This window comes from Gouania willdenowi, chromosome 14 (genome assembly GCF_900634775.1).
Source record: "Gouania willdenowi chromosome 14, fGouWil2.1, whole genome shotgun sequence".
In the NCBI taxonomy this organism is placed as follows: domain Eukaryota; kingdom Metazoa; phylum Chordata; class Actinopteri; order Blenniiformes; family Gobiesocidae; genus Gouania; species Gouania willdenowi.
The window spans coordinates 2672972-2699719 of NC_041057.1; the positions used below are offsets into that span (position 1 = coordinate 2672972).

The 26748-nt window shown below is 38.8% G+C and overlaps 1 protein-coding gene across 5 annotated transcripts in view; it reads right to left on the reverse strand.

The window, feature by feature from the left end:
* The window catches only part of sptbn2 (spectrin, beta, non-erythrocytic 2), a 71320-nt gene that overhangs the window by 11706 nt on the left and 32866 nt on the right, over positions 1 to 26748 (reverse strand). For all 5 annotated transcript variants that reach the window (XM_028466040.1, XM_028466041.1, XM_028466043.1 and 2 more), the window contains 24 exons: positions 26515 to 26688; positions 26298 to 26389; positions 24802 to 24882; positions 24222 to 24337; positions 23549 to 23661; positions 23255 to 23442; positions 23041 to 23158; positions 21389 to 21547; positions 20245 to 20547; positions 16236 to 16389; positions 14439 to 14833; positions 12234 to 12497; positions 10714 to 10925; positions 9225 to 9362; positions 8915 to 9134; positions 7676 to 8212; positions 5886 to 6088; positions 5677 to 5767; positions 5084 to 5230; positions 4409 to 4672; positions 2730 to 2954; positions 2559 to 2648; positions 1212 to 1490; positions 1014 to 1144 (listed from right to left, as the gene is read on the reverse strand). In XM_028466040.1, coding sequence (XP_028321841.1) covers positions 1014 to 1144; positions 1212 to 1490; positions 2559 to 2648; positions 2730 to 2954; positions 4409 to 4672; positions 5084 to 5230; positions 5677 to 5767; positions 5886 to 6088; positions 7676 to 8212; positions 8915 to 9134; positions 9225 to 9362; positions 10714 to 10925; positions 12234 to 12497; positions 14439 to 14833; positions 16236 to 16389; positions 20245 to 20547; positions 21389 to 21547; positions 23041 to 23158; positions 23255 to 23442; positions 23549 to 23661; positions 24222 to 24337; positions 24802 to 24882; positions 26298 to 26389; positions 26515 to 26688 — 4694 coding nt within the window. The remainder of the gene's footprint in view (positions 1 to 1013; positions 1145 to 1211; positions 1491 to 2558; positions 2649 to 2729; positions 2955 to 4408; positions 4673 to 5083; positions 5231 to 5676; positions 5768 to 5885; positions 6089 to 7675; positions 8213 to 8914; positions 9135 to 9224; positions 9363 to 10713; positions 10926 to 12233; positions 12498 to 14438; positions 14834 to 16235; positions 16390 to 20244; positions 20548 to 21388; positions 21548 to 23040; positions 23159 to 23254; positions 23443 to 23548; positions 23662 to 24221; positions 24338 to 24801; positions 24883 to 26297; positions 26390 to 26514; positions 26689 to 26748) is intronic.

Consider the following 26748-nt stretch of genomic DNA (forward strand, 5'->3'; position numbering starts at 1 on the left):
TTTAATTAACACTAACACCAATCCCCGCACAGCTGTGTGATTGAAGATTCTTCTGCTGTGACGTGTTACCAGGTAAAATGGTCACCAGTCCAGCTATTACGTTATCAGCTTAACCTGTCTTTGTACCAGAGCCTTTACAAGTTGAATGTAGTCATAATGATCTGAACCAACACATTAAAAACACACTTTAGATTAGAGGTGTGCATTGCCATAACTCTGATGACACGATACGATATATCAAGATACTAAACGGTACAATATACATCATGATATATCACTGTAATCTAAGTACAAATATCAAAAACACGTGGTATGCTTATCAAACTGTCAAATTACATTTTTTTTAAAGTTAAACTTTTGCTTCTGCAACATATTCAGATTCTGTTGAATTCTTAAATTGTTATTTTTTTAAAGTAACCGCGTACATCTATCAAAGTACCCAGTAAGTTTTATGAAAATAAGTGTAATCAACTTCCAGCTAAATGTATTGAGGAGAGGTAGTTTAACAAGGTTTGATGTGGTTCACTGACACCTAGTGACTGGGCCTTTACATGCTATGCATATGTTAGCGCAATTAAATATTCTTTTGTTAAAAAAACATGATTTAAAAAATCCATTTGGACATTTTTTTTTGGCGTGGTGAAATATCGCGATATATCGCCAAACCGATTTTTTTCTCTTACCCTTATTTCTGATGAAGCATTTTTTTTCTTTCACAGGATAATATTAGACAAATATGTAGTGATTTGAGCGCAAATATGTGCAGAATTGGAAATATTTGTCCGATTGTTACACTTTTTTCCTGCCATTTAGTCACGTTTTTTCCATTAATAAATAACGTGTAAATGTGTGCTATTGTCTCAAAACATGCATGTGAGGCTTTTCCGTGTCATGTTGGGTTCTGATTTTAAACAAAGATGGACAGAAAAACAGTCAGATTACTTTTTCTGTTTTAGAAGGTGAATTCCATTATTTTGTTAAATTTTGTTTTCCACAATCACTGCGACCCTCACCTCTCTGGGTGTTCACTGGTTACCATCAGCCGGCTGCTGTTGGCGAGCTGGTGGATGGTCTGCGCGTAGTCCTCGAGAGCCTGCTCCAGAATCTGGTGCTTTTTAACCATCACGACAGCACTCTGCTCATCCTGAGAGGAAAAAACATTGATTTGGAATGTTGATCATCCACTAAGGACAGGGAGACAGGCCACTCACCTTTGCTTTCTCTTCTGACATCATGTGTAGCTCCTGCTCTCCCATCCAAGCTTCAGCCTCTGCGGCGTCGGCGTAGAACTGCTGTGCACAGTTGGCCTCTCTCAGACGGCTGTGGCGGTTGTCGGTTTCGTTGATCAGCTGGTCCCAGAGGCCCTTGAGCTCGACGAGGCGCTGCTCCAAGGCCGACTGTCGGTCTCCGTCCACCTGGCTCTGCGTCTCCCCTCGTCTGTGGATGTCGTCAATGCGAGGCTGATGACCCTGGATCTCTTTTTGTAGCGTCTGAAAATAAAGAGACAAAGACGATGCTCAAATGCTCATTTCTACACGTGCAGTGTTTCCCATGTAGCCTGTCATTACAACTCCTATGCATCGCCTCCACCAATACAACCAATAAAGAAGACGTGCTTCTATCAGGCACGCGAGAGAAGAAGATGATGTTGCTGAAGCAGGAGACAAGGACCAAAACTGCATTTTCATTTTTTGACCAAAACACTTTTACCACCAAAACAACCCGTGATGAGGCAACATCCTGCATAATTAAGGTATACCTCACGTGTACTGTCCTGTATCCAGACTTTTATTTCACTAACACTGGTTACATTATTATTTTGGCTGAAAAGTTACTGAATCCATTTCAAGTGACTGAATCATTTGGGATTGAATAGTTATAAATGAACAATATATATATAAAAATTATACATAAATCAAATTGTGATTCGAATCAAATCATTGATAAAGCGAATCATTACACCCTTATATATTATATTGTGCATTTTTGGAATGTCACTGCTAAATAAACATTTATATATATTTTTTTAATTTAGTGAGGTCTTGTTTTTTTTCATTCTCAAGAAGTGTCATTTGCGTGCATCCCTAGTTCTCATAAAGACGTCTCGGTAAAAATATGTAGGCAAACAAATCCTGTTATATTAACCTGTGTCTATATAAATGTAGCTGGAAACTCAACATGTGCATCAACATCAACTCATACTATTTGTAGTGTTAGCCAATAGGCTAACCACTGAATGTGTGTTGAGCTGCAGTTAAATTACCTCATTTATTTATTCAACTTTACTTTATTTATTTCAGTATTTCTATTTTTATTTTTAAATTTAAGTATATTTCATTTGATTTATTTTGTTATTTAAATATATTTAATTTAATTCGAGTTTATTTCTAACACCTTGTTTTTCTTTCTTTCTTTATGTGTACACTGACCATGTATCCCTCCCCCCCGGAAACCCACCACCACAAATAAACTCTGGTTCTGTGGGAAACACTGATGTGGCATCAGCAAATTCATTGTTTTTCTGTTAAAAAACATTAATTATTTTGATTTAAATCCACCTGGTTCTTCTTAATCAGCAGCTGGACTGTGGGGAGGTCTTTCCCGTGGTCTGTGGAGGTGGCCAAAGGCATCCTCTCTGTCACCCAGAGCTGATGAAAACAAACAGAAAAACAAACCTCAGTCACTGAATTAAGTGAACAAAAGCTGCTCCTTGTTTAGATTTCACTCACAATTTCATCCTCCAGATCTCTGTTGAACTGATGTGCTTCCTTGGAGGCGAGCAGCTGCTGCCTCCGTAGTCTGAGCGGCTCCTGGAGGTCGGAGAAGGTGTCGGTGACGCGCCGCTGCTGACCGTCAATCTCGGCTACACCGGCGTCCTCTTGAGACAGAGCCACAGCCTGAGACTGCAGGGCCTGCACCTCCTTTTCTCTCACCTCCATCTGATGCTCCAACATCTGCAGGAGGACAGCGCATGGCAGGGTTGGGTTTAATTACATTTTGCAGCTACAATACCAGCATTATTTCCAATTTCAATTAAATTACAATTATTTTTTCCTCTTGTGTTAGCTTTCTGTTAGCATATCTTATGATAACGGGTGCTAAATCAGCTGTACAGTAAGAACAAATAAATATCCCTAGGGGTACGTGATGGCACTACAGGGAGTACAAATAAAATAATTTGTTTAATTGCAATAACAAAACATGCAAAAATATTGCACTACATATAGTGTTGACCTTTGACAGCATGTGCTGAGAAGTTTAATTTTTTTTTAAGTGAATTGTTAACTACATATGTGTAGAACTGTACACAGAACTGTAACATGGCTCCCCAGTACTGCGTTAAATTGCAATTGACAATTTTTATAGAATTTTCATCGCAATTACAATTACAAAGTCAATTATCTGAACAACAGATTTTAAAAATTACAATTTTGCCATAATCTACCTATAAAAGTAAGAAAGTTCTGTATGTGTGTGTTTGTGGAGCAAAAATCTCCACGGCACGGTGTCTGTTCGACCTGAAACTTTGTCAACGGCTTCCAAATACCACAAGTGTGTGTATCCATTATTATCATTCTAATTACGGCTCCCTCTCAGTATTGAGCGCGGTATTGAGTCACCGTGACGTCACTGTGTCACGGTTTGTTTGGGTTTAAAAAAGAAGGTCAATATTACAAATGTTTTTGTACTGCTAAAGTTATTTAACTTAATATTTCATGGTTATTTAAAATTATTCCTGTGATCCCAAACTTCCTTTAAATCACGGGTCACAAAGTTCACTTCCTTTTTCCGTCTCCATGACTGTGTGCAGCGGCACCATAACACAAACTACCTGCTTCTTCAGACAGAGGAATATAACTCTTTTGAGCACGCACTCACACGCACACACACACACACGATAATCACTCCTGCACTAAGAAATGTTAAATACATTTATTTGTACAAATTTGTCTTTTTTCAGATTTTACCTAAATCGCCACATTGGTACAAATTTTATTTATCAATTTATAATGTGCATGTCCTATAGAATTAAACCAGGGAAATCACACACTCTATTTTACTTTGCACGAGCAAATAAACTCCTTTACAACACCACAGAGTATGTACACCTTTTTTGTACACCCAACCTTCAAACTAGGGATGTCCCGATACAACCTTTTCATTTCCAATACGATACCAATATTGCAGCCCTGCGTATCGGCCAATGCCAATATTGATCCGATATCAGCATGAATCATACATACTCTTTTCTTTAATAAAAAATAATAATTACTTAATTTGTAGTGTGGAATGTTCAAAAAGGTTTGATCAAGTGATGTTACTCAAACAGAGAACAATAGTCAGAAACAGTTGGTATGAGAAAAACTGATCCATTCATTATTACATGTTTAAACCCATGTTGTGATACCTGGTGTTTCTTGAGCAGGATGTTGACGCTGGTTAAATCCTTCCCATAGTCGTCGCTGTGTAACTGAGACTCCAGGTTTTTCACCCACCCGTCCAACGCTGAGCAGCTCTGGGTGAAAAGCTCTGCTCGGTTCGCGTCGAACAAGCACTGGGCCTTGGTCTGCGTGGTGTTCTCTAGCTCCTCCCACTGACGCTGAAGGTCAGCCAGGGTTTGCTCCACCACAGGTTTCAGTTCAGGCTTCTCAGCCACCAGAGCCTGTCCTTCCTGTTAGAGACCATCATTATTATTAGAACTTCACCACTACCTCAACACTATTTAACCCTCCTATTATCCACAAATATCAAACATTTTCCTCTCATAAACACATTTATTTACTTATTTTTATCTTCTTTTTTTAATTTTAACATATTTGGGTTTATTTACTGTAAAGTTTCACTCAGCCCTTCTCTTTTGTTATCTGGGCTTCAAAGGCAGTTAGAGTTTTTTTTTTTTTGGTTGTTTTTAGTTTGTCAGTGGTTTTACATGTTTACCCATTGAGTAGTAGGTCACACATACTCACACACACATATTCATGCACATGGTGTAGGAAAGTTCTCATGAGAAAACTGAATGATAAACATTGAATGGGGTCAAATTGACACCAAGGATAATAGGAGGGTTAATAGGATTTCTCACCTTGTCGATCTTGTCCAGCCAGTCTTTGTTTGAAGCCAGCTCTGCCATGAAGGCCTGGTGCTTCTGCCACTTGCTGTGAAGATTTCTGGCTTCGTCGTAGGACATGTCCTGAGCTGTTAGCAGCTTCTCATTGATCCATAACGTAAGCTACGCACAAAAAGAACACCTGCATTAGTGGGAGAACATAGTTAATGACATTTGTATCATGGAAAAAATTAACATTCTCCCTCCGATGACAAACAGAAAGATTTACCCAGCTGGGGTCAAATTGGACACAAGATATTTTGGATATACATTGGAATAGGATTTGTCTCTTTATCTATTTCTATATTACATGTGTATACACTACTCGGTTATGAAAAAATGAGAAAAAAAAAACAAGGAAAAAGGGTATACTGATGTTCTTTTCAAATGTGTGTAAACATGACTGTGAATGTGTAAAATGCTCTTGAACCTTTTATAAATAAAGAATTAAAAAAACAAAACACCAGCATTAGATTAGATATGAATCTCACACCAATATGTGAAAATAACTACATTATGTATAGTGTAAATGATTAATTTTAAGTATCATAACGCTAACAAAATCCTACCTCCTGTCCATCTTGGAGGAAGTGCTGAAGTTCACGGTTATCCTTGAGTTTAGCCAACAGCTCATTAGCAGCTTGTTTGTTTCTCAGATGCCTGAAGAAAAGACGAGGACGGTTAAAACACACTTTTTTCAAAAGTCACAGCAAAAGGAGGAAAACCAAACATTCTGTTTCATCGCTACTTTAATGTTTTTTTGTTAATGTTTTTTTACCTTTCTTGGATTGAATCCACTTTTTCTTGAATCTTCTCAGAGTTTGCATTGGAGTCGTTGATGAGGCGTTGCCCTGCGTCCACCACGCTGGTGATCTTCTCCTCGCTGGCCTCTGTGGTGGTGAGGAAGTCCTCGTGCTTCTTAATGGCCTCCTCTGCTGCCTGCAGACTGGTGGGCATCTCCGTGTGGGACAGAACGTACTCCTGAACAGAAGCATTAGAATGAGTTATGAGGTCAGGAACAATTCAAACAGCTGTGATTATAGTTTGGATCAAACTGCACATTTTAAATGCTAATTAATATTTTTTTTTTCTGCTGACAACAAATGCCCTCTATGGGTTGAAACTACAGCAATTACTGTTACAATCACTTTTTTTGATTGGCTGAGAAGGAGCTCTTGTCACAAACCAGCACTGTTGGCCCCGCCCCTCCTATATGATGTTAGACAGGAGCTGTGTTGTAAATGTCACACTAACGTACTACTCATACTAAGTCTGAAGTCTAAATGAGTATGTAGTGCGTTCACATTAAATAGCATAAAAAGAAGAGGAGAAATACCGGGATGTATACTATATGGCATGTGTGTCAAACTTAAAGTCCGGGGGCCAAAACCAGCCCTTTAGAGCATCCAAATCAGCCCTCTGGAGAAAGTAAAAATGACAGTGAAAACATAAATTATTGTGTAACCTTTCCACTAATTCAGTTGTAGATTTCTGATATGGCTGATATCACACTATAGAAATTACTTTCAATTTCAAATGGTTAAAAGTTCTCATTTTTTCCTAAAATCCTGCAATTCTCCTCAAACTATTCCACAAACATTTCCCAAATTAAACACTAATTGGTCACAAAATCAATTAAGTGTAATATCTGTCACTTAATGCTTGAATAATATTGGTGCCCCACATACTTTATCATGTATGCCATTTATATGTGGAAGTAAAAAGTAGGGCACATTAATGTTGAAATTGTTTTCTACCTAAAATCTGCGGCCCACTAAAACTCAAATTGGTCCGTATTTGGCCCCTGAACTAAAATGAGTTTGACACCCCTGCTATATGGGGACATTTTCTTAAGTATGCACAGTGGGCACACTAGTCATACTCAACTGTCCCATGATGCATTGCGAGCGGAATGTAAAATAGTCCTGGGACCAGCTTCAAGCTAAAAATCAAACATTCCCTTTTCAAAATAAAAGGATCTCTTCTTGTCTTCTATTAGTTTTTTTTAAACTCTTTTGTAAATAGGGCTTTCTTTTTAAAATTAACAGGAAGTTTAGTCAGTGGCACAATGGAGGGTCTCTGAAAATCTGTGAAATGTGAAACTGATTATTTATACGTGTGTTTTATGAAATGAGCACATGTTGATATTCTACTTGGTCACTTTCTCAAATAAAATGTTTTCAGAACCTTCAAAAAGGTGGAGAATAAACAGAGATACCATACTTATAGTATATAGTAGACAGTATATACTCATTGAGTTTGTAGCGTACAGTACGTTAGTGTGACATTTACAACACAGCCAGCGACTGGGCGTGTCTTACCTGCTTCAAGAGCCCCACCTTTAATCATGGCATTTTTTTAAATTTCCAGCCAAGACTCACTTCGGACACAATTTCAGGGTTTAGTCATTCTTTAACTTAAAATGTTTTACTTTTTTGAGAGTATAAAAATAAATGCAACAACATTTTACCCATTTTAGTTAATAAACCATTTAAAACGTAGGGAACCGACTGTGAATAAACAGCAGACACACTGTTGTGTAAAAAGGAAGGCTCTTATTGTTCTCACCTGGCTGTTGAGGAAAGCTTCCGCCTGCTTTGCGTCTCTCAGGAACGTCTGGAAGTCGAAGGCTTGAGCCAAGAGGCTGTGGCGGTTCTCCCACATGCGGCGCAGCTCATGCCAGCCCGTGTCCAAAGCCTGGAGCCTCTGGGCCAAGAACATGTACTGGGCATCTGTTTGACCTTGAGTCACCTCGTCACCGACCGCTCGCATCTTCTCGTAGTCCTCTTTGTAGTTGTCCACCTCGTTCTTGATGCTCTCATGCTGGGCTAGCAAACTTTCAGCCTCTGGGAGAGAAGTGGGAATGTCCTCCGAGGCCACGGCGGTCTGCGTGCGCGACAGCCAAGACTGGAAGTCATCCAGGTCCCTGAGGAAGCCCTGAAGCTTACTGGCCTCGCCTAGTGACTCCTCGCGCCGCTTCATGGTGGAGTTAAGCTCCTCCCACACCTCCTGAATTTCTGAGAGGCGTGCTTGGATCTCTTCACCCTGATCTGGATGTTCTTCGGCCAACTTTTCAGCTTCGTTTCTAAGGTCGTCCAATTTGCCCTAAAAGGAAAACATTTAATTTTAATATAAACTTTTCAATATCATGCTAAATGCCTTTCTTCATTAACAACAAAGATCATTAACACTAAACAAACAAAGAAAGTAATAATGAGAAGCCTAAAAATGTAGCAGAAATTCAAAGAGCAATAAACTGTTAGACTGCATTAGATATGCAACCGGGAACTAAATGTAATGTGGAACTAAAGTGTAAAAATAATGATTTAAAATTCCTTTTTGGTTTTCCTAAGCTTTTTGCTAAAGATTGCAAACAATGTTCGTTTATTTCCTGTATTTTTGACTAATTAACTATTAGTCATTAACTAACTTTAATTTAGTTTTTGAGTCATAATTTATTCATGAAATGTTATTTGCATCATGAAACAACAAGTTACTTGTTCCCTGTTAGTTCATTTCCTTTTTTGTTTTCTGAAGCTTTTTGTCACAGATTGTAAACAATGTTTGCTTATTTCCTGTATTTTTTACTACTGCACTTTTACATTTGTTTTTCATGCAAGTGATTAGTTTAATCTAGTTTTTGCTTTTTGATTCAATGTGAAATATGATGTTACTTGTTCAAAATATGAATTGTCAGGATTATTTGGGGGGCTGGGAAGTTCACCTTCGTTCAAAGTGGGGAACACCCAAAAAAGTTTAAGAACCACTGAATTTAAAAAGAAAATCAGGACAGTGGCGTTTCCGAACCTGAATAGCCTCCAGATCCCTCTCCATGCCAGTGAGTTTGCGCTGCAGTGCCATGACCCCAGCCAGGTCGTTCCCCAGGCTCTGGGTTGACTCAATCACTTTGGTCTTCTCTTTCATCCACGTCTTGATCTCGTTGCACTCAAGGTGATAGTTTTGGATGTTTAGCGCCGACTCCAGGGCGAGTTTCTTTTGACCGGCCAGTTGTTCAAACTCGCTCCATCTGAGGGCAACACAGGTTTTCAGAATAAAGCTATGAACAAAGCTTTTCTTCTCTATTCCCAACACGTGTTGTAGGTTTGTCAGTTCTGACCTGTTGTTTAGCTGGTCTCGGGTCTGGTGGATCGAGTCCTTGTTGCAGTTGTCCGAGCTCAGGAGCTGCTCGGCGACCTGATTGACGTCGGCGACACGAGAGCCGATGTTGTTCATTTCTGGTTCGAGGGTCTCGAACCTGAAAAACAAGACAAATATTTGTACAATGAGAATCACGTGTAGGCAAACTAATGAAGAGATGTCTGCATGGTGAAATCTAATCCACAACAGGAATTAATGAAAAACTTTTGTCTAACAAACTCTCTTACAAGCCATAAAAATGTCAACTTGAACAACAACAAGGACCCACCTGAAGGAAAAGGAACTCATTCATAACTCATAAGTAATCTGAGACACTTAAACTCAATCCTAGATGCCACTCCTGGCAAATCTAAATGTTAATTTTAATAATAATTGATATTATCATTTTTAAAATATTTTTATCCTCCTACATATTGGCACCCCAGATGGGACGCCATATTAATTAATATCTTTTCCTTCTGGTGGGTCCTTTTTTTTTTGCTTTAGTGACAACTCTAACATCTGAACATTGTTTCCTTATATAAAACAAACAAAAAAAAAAACACTGAGACGAGGGTTTTGATGGCAAAATGAATATTATTTTGCTATGTCAGAGTTGAGTGGATTTCTTACTGTATTTTGGCATTCCTCCAACTTTCTCTCCCGACATGCAGAGTGTCACTGCTTGCCCTGTTTTTTTTTAATTGTTTTATCTCACCATCGCCACATTATCCATAAGTTCCATAAATGCTCTGGTCGAGTGTGCGGTGCTGGGAACGTCAACTCTCGTACGTAGCGCCATTTTCTTTTCTCATAAACTCCTTTCCTTTCTCCCTCTGAGCTCTGCTGAGCATGGATGATTTCTCATCCAAAGGTGTGGTGCGACCACCTACGTGTTACCTATTATTTTGCTATCTGGCTCACAGGATGGGGGTATTTTGTAGTTTGATAGAAGAGATACGATTATTTAGCGGCGCAGTATTAAAGTGCTGTATTAAAATGCATTTTGTGATGTTAGTTTGGCGCTAGCGTCATCCTTGAAGTGCTTCGCGCGCACAAAAATGACCTTACCCACAGATGTGGTACATTTCCGTAAAAAATAAAACTCAACCAGGCACTTTGAAAAGGTTCTGATGCTGGGAGACGGTGTAATGAAGCGTGTGGGTTACTACATCCAACAACCGAACATTTTGACTCTCTCTCTCGTAACTTCGGTATCCTTGAGCTTGGACGACAAAATAAAAGTGTTGGACCTAGAGTCGATGTCCTAATTTGGCAGTTCCGCTGAAAATACTGTGACGTCACTGTTAAAAAAACATAGAGAATCAAAAAATCGAAACAGTCCCCTCAATCCTAGATAGCACTCCTGGCAAATCTACTTGTTAATATTAATAATAATTAATATTGTCGTTTTAAAAATCCTTTGTCCTCCTACACTTGCATGTCTCGTTTGAATGGCTTTCACTAACCTCTGCTGCACCACTTCCAAATCTTCCAGTTTAGTTGGGATCTCCATGCCGTGGAGCCACTTTTCCTTCTCCTCCACCCACAGCTGACACGCACCAGCTTCACTGTACATGCGGTAAAGAGCCAGAGCTCCTTCTAGAGCCTGTCGTCGAGCTGCTGACAGAGACTCCAGCTCCTCATAGCGCTGCTCAATGGCAGGAAGGCGACCCTCAACCTGCAGCAACACAATAATTAATTAATGCATCGCATACATTGTGTCTTAAAGGGATCCTCCACTGTTTTTACAAATGTGGCCTAAAAACTTTGAAATTAACTTATTAGAAGATCTATGCCTAATAGAATGCATTAATTTGCACCATATTCATTTCATCAACTTTTAAATATGATTGATGATGTCACACGGCCCCACTGCCCGTAAACATCCCATTGTTATCTATTCAATGGAACCATTCAGCCTGCTTTTTGAATTAAAATGCCAACTTGTGGTGCTTCTGGTTGCTCTAATGTCATTTTAAAAAGTAGGAACTGGCAAAAAATGAACATGACAAATAATGAATGCGGTTAAATTGTCAAAAATAAGCATGAAATATGGTGAAAAGAGGTTCAATGTGGGTTAAAATGTGACAGTAGGTGGAAAAGTAGTGGCAAAGGTTTAAAAGTGCCAAAAATGTCTTGAAAGTGAAAACAATGTGCAGAAAAGGCATTGCAATTTCAATTGATAAATTGGAGAAGTGGTAGAAATGGAAAAAATTGGTGTAGTTGCAGAAAAAGGGTAAAAATAAGCAAAAATGGGCTCAAATTGTTAAAAAAACTTTTGTTTCTTGAAGTCATCTGGCGATCGCCTCCCAGTGTCTTGCGACCTCAAATGGGATCCTGACCACAAGGTTGAGAAACCCTGCTCTTAAATCCCTGGAAATGCTAAAGATGCTGATGTAAACCTCCTTGGTTTACCTATAGAGAACAAAAACAGTTGTGACCCGAAAAGATCAGTGAGCGCAGGGGGCGACAGTTCCAACTCTGTGGTTTTGTAGTAGACAATGAAGCAGAAAACAAGAGCTCTCCTAAGGGACCTTTACTCTCCCTTAAACAATGCATGATTTACTGGCTAACTTCAGCCACCAGAGTGTGTCAGCGCACTGTTTAAGGGAGAGTAAAGATCCCTTTGGATAACTCTTGTTCTCTGCTTCATTGTCCACCATGAAACCACAGAGTTGGAACTGTCGCCCCCTGCAGTCACGGATCTTTTCGGATCACAACTGTTTTGTTTTGACTGAAAAAGCTACTAAATGATCTAAAAATCAGGCTGAATGCTTCACTCCAATAGAAAACAATAGGATGTTTACAGGCAAATAGGGATTGTGATGTCATTAATCACATGATTTCAAAATGAAGGAGCACAGGCTCCTCCATTTTGTTAGGCATAGATCTTCTAATAAGTAAAGTTAAAGATTTTTAGGCCAGATTTGTAAAAACAGTGGAGGATCCCTTTAATATAGTGATGACACAAACCAAGCAGACGTACTTGAGGGGAGTGCAGGTGTGCCTGTGGCAGGGCCTGGGCCTGTTCATGCAAGGAATCGATGAGTGGTCGATGGCTGTGGATCTCCTCCTCCACCTCCCGCTGCTTGCGAGCCAGAGTTTGGGTGGAGAACTCATCGTGTCCCACTTCCTGACTGGACACCTGTCGCAGCGTTTCCATGATCCAGGCCTCCATGTCGTTGGCGTCTGCTTGGAACTGATGCAGGGCCACGGCTTCCTTCAGACTCTGCTCTCTGAGTTTAGTCATCTGCAAAGAAGACACGACAAGAGGGAACACGATCAAACAAAAGAGCTCGGCTCAGTATGAACACCAGGGTTGGAGTCAATTCCATTTTTCAAGTACAATTACATATTTAACTAGAACTGCAAGCAGTTATGAAAGGGGGCCAAGCCTTCCCGCGCGACTCGACCCACAGGTTTCACGGAGCCCGTGGAAGTACGTCACGAAGGATGACGGACTTGGGGCGAGCGTCAGGACACAAGCCAACGTGCCATTTGCTGTGAACAGGTGGATATGAACTTTTGGAAGATGTGATTTAAAGTGTGAAAGTTTCAGGCCAAAATGCGTTTGCACCCATTTTAGCGCCACCGAGTGGTGCACTTTTTGGTATGGGTGGTCTGTGTGCTCTTCTATAGTTACCCTGTAAATTTCACAGCCCTCAACATAATAATTCAGCAGTAATAAATGTTTGTTTATGTGTTATGATGTCATTAGCCACGCCCACTTTGACAAATCGCGAATAACTTTGAGACGTCGCCTCAGGAGGGACCCAAGATCATACCCTTCAAATTTGGTAAACATTGGTCTTTCCATTGTAGAGATATAAATATTCGTTATTTGTAGCGCCCCCTAGTGGCCTACATCATTCAAATTTGGCGCATACCCTCACAGTCATATGCCAACTATGGATCTCAGATTTGGTGTTGTTAGCATTTATTTATTTTCGCATTTTTATAGCTAGCTAGAAAAATTTACCCGAACAAACTCACTTTGTTAATTTTAGATCAAGTCCAACTGAAGACTCTACGTGCCAAGTTTCACGCTGATTAGACAAAACCCCAAGGAGGAGTCCGAGAAAAGTTTAGGCAGAAATGGGCGTGGCCTAGCCCAGGTGATTCAGTGCTATTCAAGGAATCTGTGGATATGAAGGTTTTAAATTTGCAACAAACAGTGTGGGAGTTATTGGCCAAAACGCATTGACCTTTGTTATAGCGCCACCTGCTGGCGGACATATGTGAATTTTTGCGTCCAAGGTCCCCTGGGGGTTTTGGACCCAACCACCAAAGGGCACCACCCGACCTTGCACAGTTTATTCTGCAGCACCACTTCTACCAACGGAACTATAAAAGGTAACAATAATAATCGGAACGATTACAATAGGGTTCCTAGCACCGCTGGTCCTAGGAATATGTGGTTCTCAAGCCCTGCGGGCTTGGCCCCCTAATTATCCATGTTCAACTCCAACTCAATTATGATTAAGGTGACCGACAAATTTTTGCAATTCCAATTAAAATTAATATTTATATTTTGCCCATGAAATTCAATTACAATTATGTTCTCAATTACTAAAGGTCAAATTTAATTAATCACAATTACTTAGCCTGAAATAAATAACCCCATATAACATTTTTATGCCTTATCTCCCAGTTTGTGTGTAAGTAATATTTAACTAGTTTTTAAGGTTTTATGATAGCCTTATATCAAGAAAAAAAATTCCAAAAATGTTTATTTTTATGCTTTACTATAGCTTTGCCTCAAAAAATTCCCAAATGTTTGTAATTTTATGCTTTACTATATAGCCTTATCTTAAAGAAAAATCAAAATGTTTTTATTTTTATGCCTTACTATAGCCTTGTCTCCAAAAAAAATCCCAAATGTTTATTTTTTATGCTTTACTATATCTTTGTCTCAAAAACAATTCCCATTTTTTTACATTTAAGCATTACAATACCTTTCTCTAAAAAAAATCCCAAATTTTCCCATTTTTATGCCTTGGAGCTGAGTTTGTAATTGTCATGGAAATTTTACAGAAACTGTCAAAAGTCAATTATCTGAACTAAATTACAAATTAACTATGATTACAACAGCAACAGATTTTTTTCAAATACAATTCTAATTACGTCATAATTGTGATTAATTATCAATGAATATAATTATAACAGATTTAGAATGTGGTGTAACGTTCACCTCCTCCAGGTGGGCCCACTGCGCTCTGATGTCGTCTATTCTCTCAGTGACCTCCGAGGCTCCAAAGTGTCCCTCTTGAACCAAAGCTTCTCCAGCAGCGATGCTGTTATTCAGGGGGCCGTAGCGAGCTGCCATCTCGTCACTGAATGCTTCGTGTTTACTCAGGAGGTGGAGGGCGGACGTGAGATCGCGGCCGCAGTCTCCACTGGCCAGTATCTGCTCCTGCTCTCTGATCCAGGCCGCTTCTTCTCCCAGGTCCCACAGGAACTGCCACAGACGACGCGAGTCCTCCAGACGCTCTCTGCGTTGGGCGGCGAGCTGACCGAGCTCCTCATAAGCCTGACCTAGCAGATCCACTTTCTCACTAACCAGCCCCGGCTCACACGGTTTGTACGCTGACGATGAGGAAAGAACAAGAAGGAAAAGCATTTAGTTCAGGGGTCACCAACATGGTCCCCGCGGGCCCCAGGTAGCCCTCATGGACCATATGAGGGGCCCTCAGGAGCTCTAGTCACCAATGAGCTCCATCTAAAATATGATTAACTTTCCAGGATTCAAACTCACAAAGATAAATACAGACGACAGATGTAACTACTTACTTAATCGCGTTAAACACTGCTATACGTGATGAAATTTAGCGTTAAATTATCTATCTTTAAATGTTTATTTTCACTGAAACATTGTGATAAATGTTTTTAAATGCTGCAAATTTGGTGTACGGGTTGTGCTATGTTATATATAAGAATATGAAATAAACAAAATATATATATTTTAAAACGCAAGCTGGATTTTTACAAATTGTAAATGTTTTACGATTGGTTAACAGTTTGTTTGTAGCTAGTAAAATAGCAACATGGGGATTTTCACAGAAATGTACAAATAAACAATTGAATAAATTAGGAGAATTAAAGTGTTGCATGTTGAAACTTAAACATTTCCCACATTTTAAGTGCCTGCTCGCCTTCCTTATTATCTTACCCTCTAATTAAAGTGAAACCATGAACATTTAGTATTTAAGAAGCTCTTTCCTAACTGGTAGCCCTTTGAATTATACAGTAACTATGAAGTAGCTCAGTTTCAGAAAGGTTGGGGACTCCTGCTTTGGTTATTGTATTAAAAATACGGGTGTGAGAAAAAAAAAAAAATTCGCCGATACATTGCAATATTTCACCGCGCAATTATGTTTAAATCGATCCAAAAAAATGTCCAAATCCATTTTTTTTAATCATGTTTTTTAATGTAAAAACTAGAGCCCAATTTGGCATGTCATAGATGAATCAACATCTGTTAAAAAATAACCAATATATCAAGTTTTCTGTTTTGGGGGTACAGAAAATTACAATATTGCCTATATCGATATATATATGTATATATTTATTTATTTTTTGTTTTTTTCAAAGCTTATTTTGTTTTTAAATACTTGTTTAAGGAGTCGCTGATTTCTCTACTTCTCAGAACAGCATGAAAAGCTCAGTTAAACGGATTAATGAGTGTGTTATAACCTAGACCTTCATCTAAACAAGCCACAATATATAACTCACTCACACGTGCTGTCCCTTAGAGGAGAAAAACACTACAGTGGCCCATATTGTGCAGCTGTTTGTTTGTTAATGTGCCTGTGTGACATTTGGATCATCAAATTTAACCCAGAATTGTCTTTCTGGTCGATCTTCATTTGAAATAAAATTATGTAGATTATATTTTATATCACCATTTTGAGAAAAAATATTGAGCTCTACAAATGGTCAGATTCATGCAATGCACAGCCCTAGTCCAACTGTTTGATTAGTAACTGACCTTGTTCGTATGAAGTGAAGCGCTTTGCCGCTCCCTGCACCGCTTTGATCCCCTCGGCCTGAGCCGCGATGTCGGCCTCCACCAGAGTGTGTTTCTGCAGCAGGTCCAACACGTCGTGCAGATGTTTACCGCTGTCCTGCGACTGCAGTCGACCCTGAAACAGGCAGCACAGCAACGCAATGAGTTCAACCCTGCATGGAGCTGTAAAATGTGGGCACACAAACAGAGTTGGGTCAACTACAATAAAGTCTTAAATTATCTATTTTCAATTTAGATTATGGTGACCAGTATTTTTTTCCAAATGCAATTGAATTTACAATAATTTTCCCCCTGAAAGTCTACTACTGCTAAAGTTAAATTATAATTAATCACAATTTACTATGCCTGAAATAAATAACCCCATAAAACATAACGTTCCTCTTGTGTTAGCTTTCTGTTAGCATGTCTTATTATGATATTGGGTCGCTCTTGAATGTCTAAAATCAGCTGTAAAATACACTAACATATTATTTATCATCCAATTTGTTTTTAATATCTTTGTTAACTTGTGAGACTTCTTCATCTATGAAAACATTGGTACAAATATTTTTGGTGTGGGTCTCGGAGTCAGTATACCCCTCAATTGACTTATTATTAAATAACAAAATGATCCTCAAGAGATATGAAACATATTTTATGAATTAACCCTGCACACAAACATAGAAACACCCACTTTGAACGATGAGTTAATTAGTGAAAAATATAAATAATGGATGAAAACAGTGTCCGAAGCATGTGCTACAATCACAACAAGGAACAAATGCATTAAATTAGGGGTGTCAAACTAATTTTATACATGGAGCCGTTTATCTTTTAAGTGGGCCGCAGATTTTAGGAGAAAATTAGTAATTTAATCATTATTATGCTCTAGTTTGCACTTTCATGTATAAATAAATGATCAAACATGTACAGCACCGATGATATCAAAGCAATAAGTGACAGATTTCAGTCCCTGCAGGATCTTCACTTTCAATTTATCTGGTTTTGTGACCCATTTTTATGTAATTTGGGGAAAATTTCGTGGGATAGTTTGAAGAAAATTGCAGGGTTTGAACTTTTTTTTTTTTTTTTTTCACAATTTGAGTTTAAAAATGACTGCCATCATGTGATCAGGGTTAGGATAGAATAGGAAATGTGAATCCTGCTAATACTGTGGAGTTTCATTGAATTTCTGTATTAATTTGGAGATATCTACAACTGAATTATTTGGTAATTTACACAGGGATTCATGGATTGTCTGACTTCTTCTGCTTTCAGCTGCGGGCCAGACATAGGCAACTTACGGCCAGAGGGCCATCTAATTTTATGCCGCCCCCAAAGTAAATGTACAAAACAAGAGCAAGAATACATTAAAAACATTGCAGGAAAATACAGTAAAAGACAAGAGAAAAACACAGAAAATAAACAAAAAAACAACATTAATACGCAGCATTACTCAGAAAAACATACAAAATTACAGAAAATGACAACAAAAATACACAAAAAATGACTCTGCAAACTCACAGTATTACAAACAAGCAAAACAACAGAAATACAAATACAAAAATTACCCCAAAAAACAGGTAAAATACACAAAAGGACTACAGAAATGCACAAAATGTCTCACAACAAGCAAGACAACAACAATCATACACAGAACGAGAGAAAAACACATAAAATTACTCTAAAAACACTGTCCTTTCCACTATTAATGCTCAGATTGGTCATTATTCTAAATGCTAACGTGAATGTTGATCATGTGACCCTCCAATCAAACAAAAACATTTTTGTGATCCCCGCTGTGATAAAAGTTGCCTACTTCTGGTCTAAAGGGCCAGATTTGGCCCCCGGGCCTTGAGTTTGACACGTGTGCATTAAAGGATCTGACAATGGCCATTTTATTTTTAACTGCAGGTATTCGTAACCTTCTCACAAACTCAGCTCAAAAGAACAAAAGGAACTGATTAACCCAAACTCAAACACATTAAGACACACCCACTGTGGCACTGCCTCCAAACTAAATAAGCCACTCGCTGACAGCTCCCATCAGGAGTGAGAGTCATACAAAGGGCAAATATAACAAAAGGGACAGATTTAGTGAGAGATTCATGGAGAAATGAGTTAGACAGGTTATTTTTAGGCATAATCCAGCAAAACAAAAAAGCAAAAGTAAATGGATTAAAGCAGATATAGGCAACTGGCAGCCCTTCTTTAAAAAATGTTTTGAAGCCCTAAAACAAAACATTGTAATTCAAGAAGCTGGAAAGAATATAAAGCCCAACAGAATACACAAAATGACTCGTATAACACACAAAATGCCAACAAATACAGATAATGACACCAAAACTGCACAAGACGACAAGAAAAACGCACACAACTCCAAAAAGAACAGCAGCAAAATGTATAAAATGTTAACAGAAAACACAAAAACATTTCAAAAAGACACAAAATGCCAAGAGAAATGCACAAAGTGGAACCAAAACCACACAAAACGACAAGAATGCTGACATACATGTTTAAAATGTGACCCTCAGATCAAATACAATCACATTTTTGTGGCCCTGCTGTGATAAAAGTTGCCCCACCGTGGATTAAAGTTTCTGAAGATAAAGATTGTAACCAAAGACCTGTAACAGCATCACCATCATCAATAATGTAAGACAACAGCTGCTAGACTAAGCCACAAAACAATTACTGACACCTAAACTGCAAACGTAACTCAAAGAGTCTGATATATGAAATATATCTAAAATATTCAAAATACACAGAACATTACACAAAATAACAATGAAAATACACAAAACTACTTCAAAACAAACAACATAAACTCACAAAATAACAAAAAAAGCACACAAAACAAAAACAAACACATGAAATGAGAGAAAAATACACAAAACAAACAAGAAAAACTCACTAAAGGCCTATACTACTAATCTAGATTGGATTAATCTCCATTAGCTGGCTTCAACTAACCAAACATTCCCTCTCAGACATGAGATGTCTTACGAACGTCGATCAAAACAAGCAAATTTAAGCCATGTGTTTACAGCCTCGCTACGTGTGTGTGCCCATGAAAGGGGTGGAGATTGCAGCGTCTGACCAATCACTGGAGAGAACAGATTGAGCGTCTTCACAGGAGGAACAACTTATGATCTTAAATAAATATAATGAATATAAATCCATGATGACAGTGAAGAGAAACACTGTTAGTGCAGCACACAGCAGGAGGCGGAGCTTTTATACTCGCTCAGATCTGATCCACTTCATAACTTGATACTGACCAGGTTGCTAAAGTTTAAAATGATGAATAATTAAAATCCATAATTCAGACCAAAAACAACACTGTTGTTACAGAAAAGACAGGAATGAGAAAAGCTCTCTGATCAGTTTCCCTTTATTACAGCACACACGTTTTTGGATTCAAGACCTATTTATCACACGCACTGGGATGACAGTACATTGTTTAACTGTATGTTCGTGCTGATGGTGTCAGCCTCAGCGTTGAATGAATGAATGAATGATTTCACCCATACGATCGACACACAGGCTTCATCAGCTGACTGTAGATCAGTCCATCAGATATAAATCTATATCGTTCCTAAAGGATGTCATTGGTAAATTAAAGCATTAATTTATCATTATTAATCTTCTTTCCTAAACGCAGCTGTCAGATCTACAACAACCAGGATCATCTATCAATGGGCAGGTCGTTTTCTAAGAGATCTGACTGGTCAGGAGGCGGGGCTTTATGACTTGCGAGTATCCAAGCCAGAGCAAAACCTGCTGCCAACCAGGTTAGCTGTTCAGCATCAACACTGATAAAATCCTGGAAGTTAGTGTGATAAGAGGTAATCTAGATTTATAGTATAGGCCCTTATTGACTAAAAAAAGCACACAAAACAAACACAAAATGAGAGAAAAATACACAAAATGAGTAACACCACCACCAACAGATTTAAAGTTGAATGCTATAGCTAACTAATGTTTGTACCTTCTCCTCTGCCATCCAGTCCAGTATGTAGCGCATCTCCTCAAAGAGTCTCTGCAGGTCACGGTGGGCGTTGAGGCGCTCCCTGCGTGCAGCCAGCAGCTCTTTCAGATATTCCCACAGTCGCAGCACGTTATCTCTGCGTGCAATGATGCGTCGAACGTCATGGTAGGACTCTGCTTCCAGCTCTTTGGCCACACCCTCCACTGCAGCCACGCGCTCCCAGTACGCACCGATGTCCGTCTCTATGGCCTCGTGTTTACGGGTGGCGGCTTCCACGGCTCCCAAGTCAGTCCCAAAATTATCCTGCAGGCACAACCAGTGTGAGTGGAAAGTTAAAAAGCATTCATTTTACCTCACACATTGTACGTATGTGTATACGTCAGGGGTTCTCAACATTGGGGTCCGGATGCAATTTGGGGTCACGAGACACTGGAAAGGGGTCGCCAGATGCCTTCAAGAAACCAAGAATATTTTCCAAACAATTTGAGCCTATTTTTGCTCATTTTTATTCTTTTTCTGCAACTACACCAAACTTGCCATATTCTAACCTATTTTCATCACTTTTTCTTGCCATATTTTTGCTCCTTTTGTTGCGTTTTTGCTACATTACTCCCATTACTGCCACTTCTCCATCAAATTTCAATGCCTTTTCTGCACATTTTTTCCACTTTCAAGACATTTTTGGCACTTATAAACCCTTTTCATTATTTTTTACCTAAAGTTGACACTTTTAACCCTTTATAGCACTTTTTCTGTCTGTTTTTGCCAACTGTTATTTGAAACTTTTAACCAATTTCCTTTTTCACCACCTTTTCCACCATTTTTGGTCACTTTTAACCCATTTTATTTCTGATTAAAACAAGGATTTCCATCTTTAATATGACTATATACTATAGCGCAAATAATACTAAACTTCTTGGATAACAGTGGACATTATTCAGATAAATTCAACTTTATTTATGTAGCACAAATAATAATAATAAATACATAAATAAATGTGGTTATCACAGATTCATAGAACAATGGACCATCATTCAGGTACAGTGGGGGTCCCTGGTCTCTCGGACCTTTATTTTGGAGGGTTGCGGGGCTGAAAAGGTTGAGAACCACTGGTCTACGTTATGAAATGTTACACATTAACTACCTGAGACACGAGCCTCTGGTTCTCACTCAGCCACGTTTCACGCATCGCTGCTTTCCGGTCAAAGCGCGCCGCCATCATCTCCAGCTTCTCCTGGCGAATCAACTCATTTCTCAACGCCAGTTCACGTTCATGTTCAGCCTTTTCTAGCCTCTCCCATGCCTGCATCACAAGGAAACCAGAAGCATGTATCATGGCATTATCCCCAACATGTCACACACAGTTAAAGGTGTGGGCGTTTAAATACAAAAAGCTACTAGAGCTGTACCACGCCTCAATGATCTGTAAATCCATTTAATGACTTAAAGCTGCTGGAGACATTTTTGTTTTAGAAATAGTGTAGACCTCATGAATCAATAAATCAAAGATCATTTGCACAAAAACAAATATGTAAAAGGTTAAAATTGCAAATTGACATTGATGGAAAGTTGCATCCCACAATGCAATACACCAAACTTTTCCATCAATGTCAATAAGAGAATGTTTACATTGGAAACTAAAACAAAGTTTCAAGAGACAATTTTCTCCTTTCACATCTTTGATTCTTCAAGAAAATGATCTTGGATTTATTGATCTCTAGCCTGTGTTTCCATTATAGATTTTCCTTAAAATAAAAGCGATATTTCTAAATGTCGACAAACTGCGCTTTGAACGTGTTTGAAGGTTGTTTTGGAGCCTCGTAACTCTCATGAAATCTCATCCTGTGAGACTTCTCTGCAGGAAGATGGACGCTCCAAACCTCTTTCGAACACTCTGCATTCCTTTGTTGTTTCACGTCTAATGTGGCACAAATAATCTTTAAGTATAATGCTAAGAAATGTTTGGGTCTCCTCTTCTGTCCACACGTACCGCGCCCAGGGTTCCTTCAGTTTAATTAAATTCATTCTTTTTAATGGGATTTGAAATCAAATGTAAGACCAACTTCACAGTAAACACAATAGGGGGACAAAAACGCCACATCAATTACATAGTGTTAGGGTAATTTTTTCCAGTGTCTAGTGCAGACGTGCAACTAGTGGCCCCCAAAGTAAACACACAAAAATACACAAAATGAGAAAAAAAAGAGACTAAAATAATGGAAATCACTCAAAGAAAACCCACAAAGAATGACTATGAAAATAGCCAGAAATCTATAAAACAACAACAAAAATACAAAAAATAAAAAAAACATTAAGAAAACTTTTTGTTGGACAGGCAATTTTTGTTAGATTTTTATTTCCCCGTGTTGTTAAAAGTCCCGCTGTAACTATGTCACTGTTTAGTAGTTGATTGCGCAATGTTACGGTAAATTATACATTTAAAAAAAAACAAAAAAAACCCTAATGTTATCATTTATTTTGAAATGTGAAACGATGTTTTCTCAGAGAGAAGTGGTCATGTGACCAGGTACGTCACGTCATGTGACGTACAATTGCATAAAAAGTGTTTCCATGGCACTTTTTACTATGGAAACATCTGAAAAACCTCATTGTGAAAGAGATATTTTAGTGTTTTTTTCCAAAATTGCTCGATATAGAGTTTGCGCATTTCCAAGGGTAATGGAAACATGGCTTATGTCTCTCTTTATGTGATAAAACATTATCGTCTAGAGCAGCTTTAATCACCACCTTGTGTCAAATCACAGTTTAATTTCAACCCGTTTCAAACAAACCTACTTTGTTGATGTCAGAGATGAGTTTTCCCTCTCTTGGCATGTAAACTTTCTGATTGTTGGCCCTCATCTTGCTCTGGATTGTAAAGAGAAGAACTTCCAAATTTCCTTTCTCTGTAAATCTAGACAGAAGAAAACAAACAAACAAACATGATGCACTTTTTTAGATTTTGCATGGCCTAAAGAGCTTTAAAGTGAATCCCTGGACTAGCTCTTACTTGGGGGGTTTCTCCACAGTCCTGTAGGAGTTGAAAGCCTGGAGCTGGTTCTGCACAGCGTTTAGCGAGTTAGCTAGCTGTCGATCATTGAGCGTCACTATGGTCTGTTCGATCCACTGCAGCAGCTCTGATGCCAGGGTCTCGTACTTCTCTATCAGCTGGTCAGCCTCGATGGCGTAGTCCAGGACCTACCAATAGGAAAGGGTTTAAATGGAGTGTCAAGTATCAGGTGTCAGCTAAGGGGCAAAAGCAGTTGATTACTTACACGTTAGCTATAGCCATTAGCACACGTACCTTACCAATACGCTTGCCCTCCACTGCCAGCGCCTTCATCTTTGAGAAGTAATGATAGTATGTAGCCACGTAGGTGATGATGGACTTCTCATCAGGCTGATCGACATTAACATCTGAAATAAATAGAAATACATTTCCTCTGTTTACGTGATATAGATTCAATCTCAGCACGAATCATTCATACTTTTAGGACTTAATTTGCAGTGTGGAACCTTAGAAAAGGTTTGATTAATTGATATTGGTCTGTATGAGAAAAACTGACCCATTTATTATTAACCAATGGGTCAGAGCACATTAGTCCAGTTTTAAAGTCTTTACACTGAAATCAGCATCCAATGTAAACATTTTTAAATCTAAGTTAAAAACTGCTTTTCTCTAGTGTTCATGAGAGGGACATTTTATTATTGATTACGGCTGAATTTAATGTTTGTCCTGCTAATTTAAAGGTTTCTATTGCTGATTTTTATATTTTTACTGCTAATTTTAAGGTTTTTATTCCTGATTTTAACGTTTTTATTGCTGATTTTTATATTTTTACTATCAGTGCAATGATAATAAAGTATCCATCTATTGTATTTGTCCTAATTCCCTGCAGCCCAACACCCATTGATCTGTTATGCTGCCCATCAGTGTGAGTCACGGCTGTGTTTCATATCACCCACTCTCCACTCACCCTCGGGGTCCAGCAGCTTGGTCAGACCCAACTCCTTCTCAGCCACATTGAAAGCATTCTGGAGATTGTAGTGAGCGTTGGACCTCTTCAGGTTGTCAAAGTCAATCATGTCGGGTCTGCAGCGTGTGAAACAATTCAACCAATCAGTAACAGTATATATGTGTGTATATATATATATATATCAATCCTGGAAGTGAGCTCTACTTTCTGTTCTTGATGTAAAGCCTTCAAACATCACCATCTTCCTCCACTTGCAAAAGCTTAATTAAATTGTTGGACCTGTTACCAGCAGGGTGCGCAACTGATTTATCAAGTAAAGCACATTAAAATGAGAAAGTGGGCTACTATTTCTGTTATCTAGGTCATCCAACTCCCTCAGATAACTTCATTCTTACAAACCGTACGACAAAACAAAAAGCATGAAATTTACTACTGAATATTCAATGAGAGGTTTTCCCCTGATTAACAATAATTAAGTGTGAATTTTTAATAAATGATCTAAAAATATGCATAGAAAACTGTTCAAATGTGTAACCCGCCAAGTGTGTTTGAAACCTCGACAGGCTGCTGTGTTAATGACCTGTGTTTGTGTACGATGGCATTGAACGCCAGGCCGTCTCTCCAGCTGGTGGTAAAGTTGTGGATGTTGACATTGGGATATCTGCAGGAACAGATATGTAGAGATTAATCATTAGCTCACCACACAAACAGGAATCCATCATCTTTCTCACAAGCACTAAAAACCAGACTAATGTGAATAATTCAAGCTGCTAGAGACAAAAAAAAACCCAATCATCGATAAAGACATCGTGTAGGCCTCATAAATCAAAACTTCACAGATAATTGGCTTTAAATATATGTAAAAGGTTGAAAATGCTGCTCGAAAGTGTGTTTTTATCTCCACTGTAAATACACTCATATTGACATTGATGGAAAAGTTTCCTGCATTGCATTGTGGGATGTGGAGTCCTGTAGACAGATGCATAGAAGTGTTCTTTTTACTTCATTCTTTCTGTGATTTCTTGTATTATTTCTCCAGACAAGGAGGACAGTGATTGGTTCAACTTTTGTTCTAGTTCGTTCCCGTGATATCTCCTCACGTCGCAAAATATTACATTTTAGACGGATTCTGATCTTTCTGTGTAAATTCAAAAATAAACAGCAGCAACTTTCAGTAAAAACATAAGAAATGTGTTTGGCAGAGTTTTTGGAGCAAACGCAAGAAATCACAATAAGAATAAAAGCTGCAATATGTAGAATCATGAGGCGCTCTACACTCCCCCCTCCCCTCCTGAAAAACTCACCGGTCTTCTTGGGAACAATTGCGTGCACGCGCACAACTGCGGAACTCTTTGTGACTGTTTTCTCCATGAGACTAGTAAACAAATGTCATGACTTTATCTTGTGTTATTGGACAGTTTTCTGATGTTTTAGAAACTTATTTTAGTTTTACAAGCTATACTGTATATCCTGTTATCACTCTCTCTCTGTGACACGGGGCAGACTGCACACGGACTGAAAGCGGATCGCGCGCAGTTCGCCGTTATTCTCTTGCTTCTCAACCTCGGTCTTCCTTTTTCCTCCTGCTTTGCCGTGCAACCACAGTGCCAAAAGCCACGTTAGAGACGTCAGCTTGAATATAATGGCATGGGACTGCCCCTACAATCAGATCAAGTATGCGCATTAACTTTTGGCAAGCAGCCAATAGTAATGCTTAAAATAGCTCATGGGTGTGCCCTGTTGGTAGAAAGATCTCTGATTGGCTGAAGTCCAGCATCACACTCCTGTATTTCCAAAGGAGAAGGAGCAAATATTCACTGTCCACTCAGAACACTTTGGATTACAATATGCAGTACAATATAATAAGATGATTATAGATTTTTGACCAAATAGCACAGCTTTAAGCAACAACGCTTCCATTATCCCACCGACAAGACTCCACATCCCACAATGCAATGCGCAAAACTTTTCAGATAATGTTGTAATTATTGATCTATGTCTCTATGTTATATAAAGTAATCGTCCTGAGCAGCTTTAAGTTTAAACACACACACCCATAATAAACGTTATTCTTACCCTGCAGTCTTCATTTGGCACCAAAGCAGCAGAGCATCTTTGGCAGATTTCTTCTCCTTGTTGTCCTCCGTCTCCACACTGATGTCCTGAATCTATCATTAACACATTCAGTCGTACTGTTAGAACCACATAAATAAAGACATTCTCCTGATTACTTTATGGAGTAACACGGCGAACATGTATGGCCAGGAACTTTATAACAGGCACACATTATTACCTGAAAGCGAAGGATGATGGTCCAGATGAGGCCGAGGGTGAGACGGTGATTACCGTCCACGATGTCATGTGATCCCATGTTTTCCAGATGGACCTTTTGCTCCTTAAGGAACTGCAAGGCTTTATCGACATTCTCCAGGCAGTGGATACGCATCCGGCCCTTTGTTGGTTTTGGCTTTGGACGGAAATAAGAAAAGGCTTTGGTTTGCATTCATGAATAAACTAAACTTTGAAT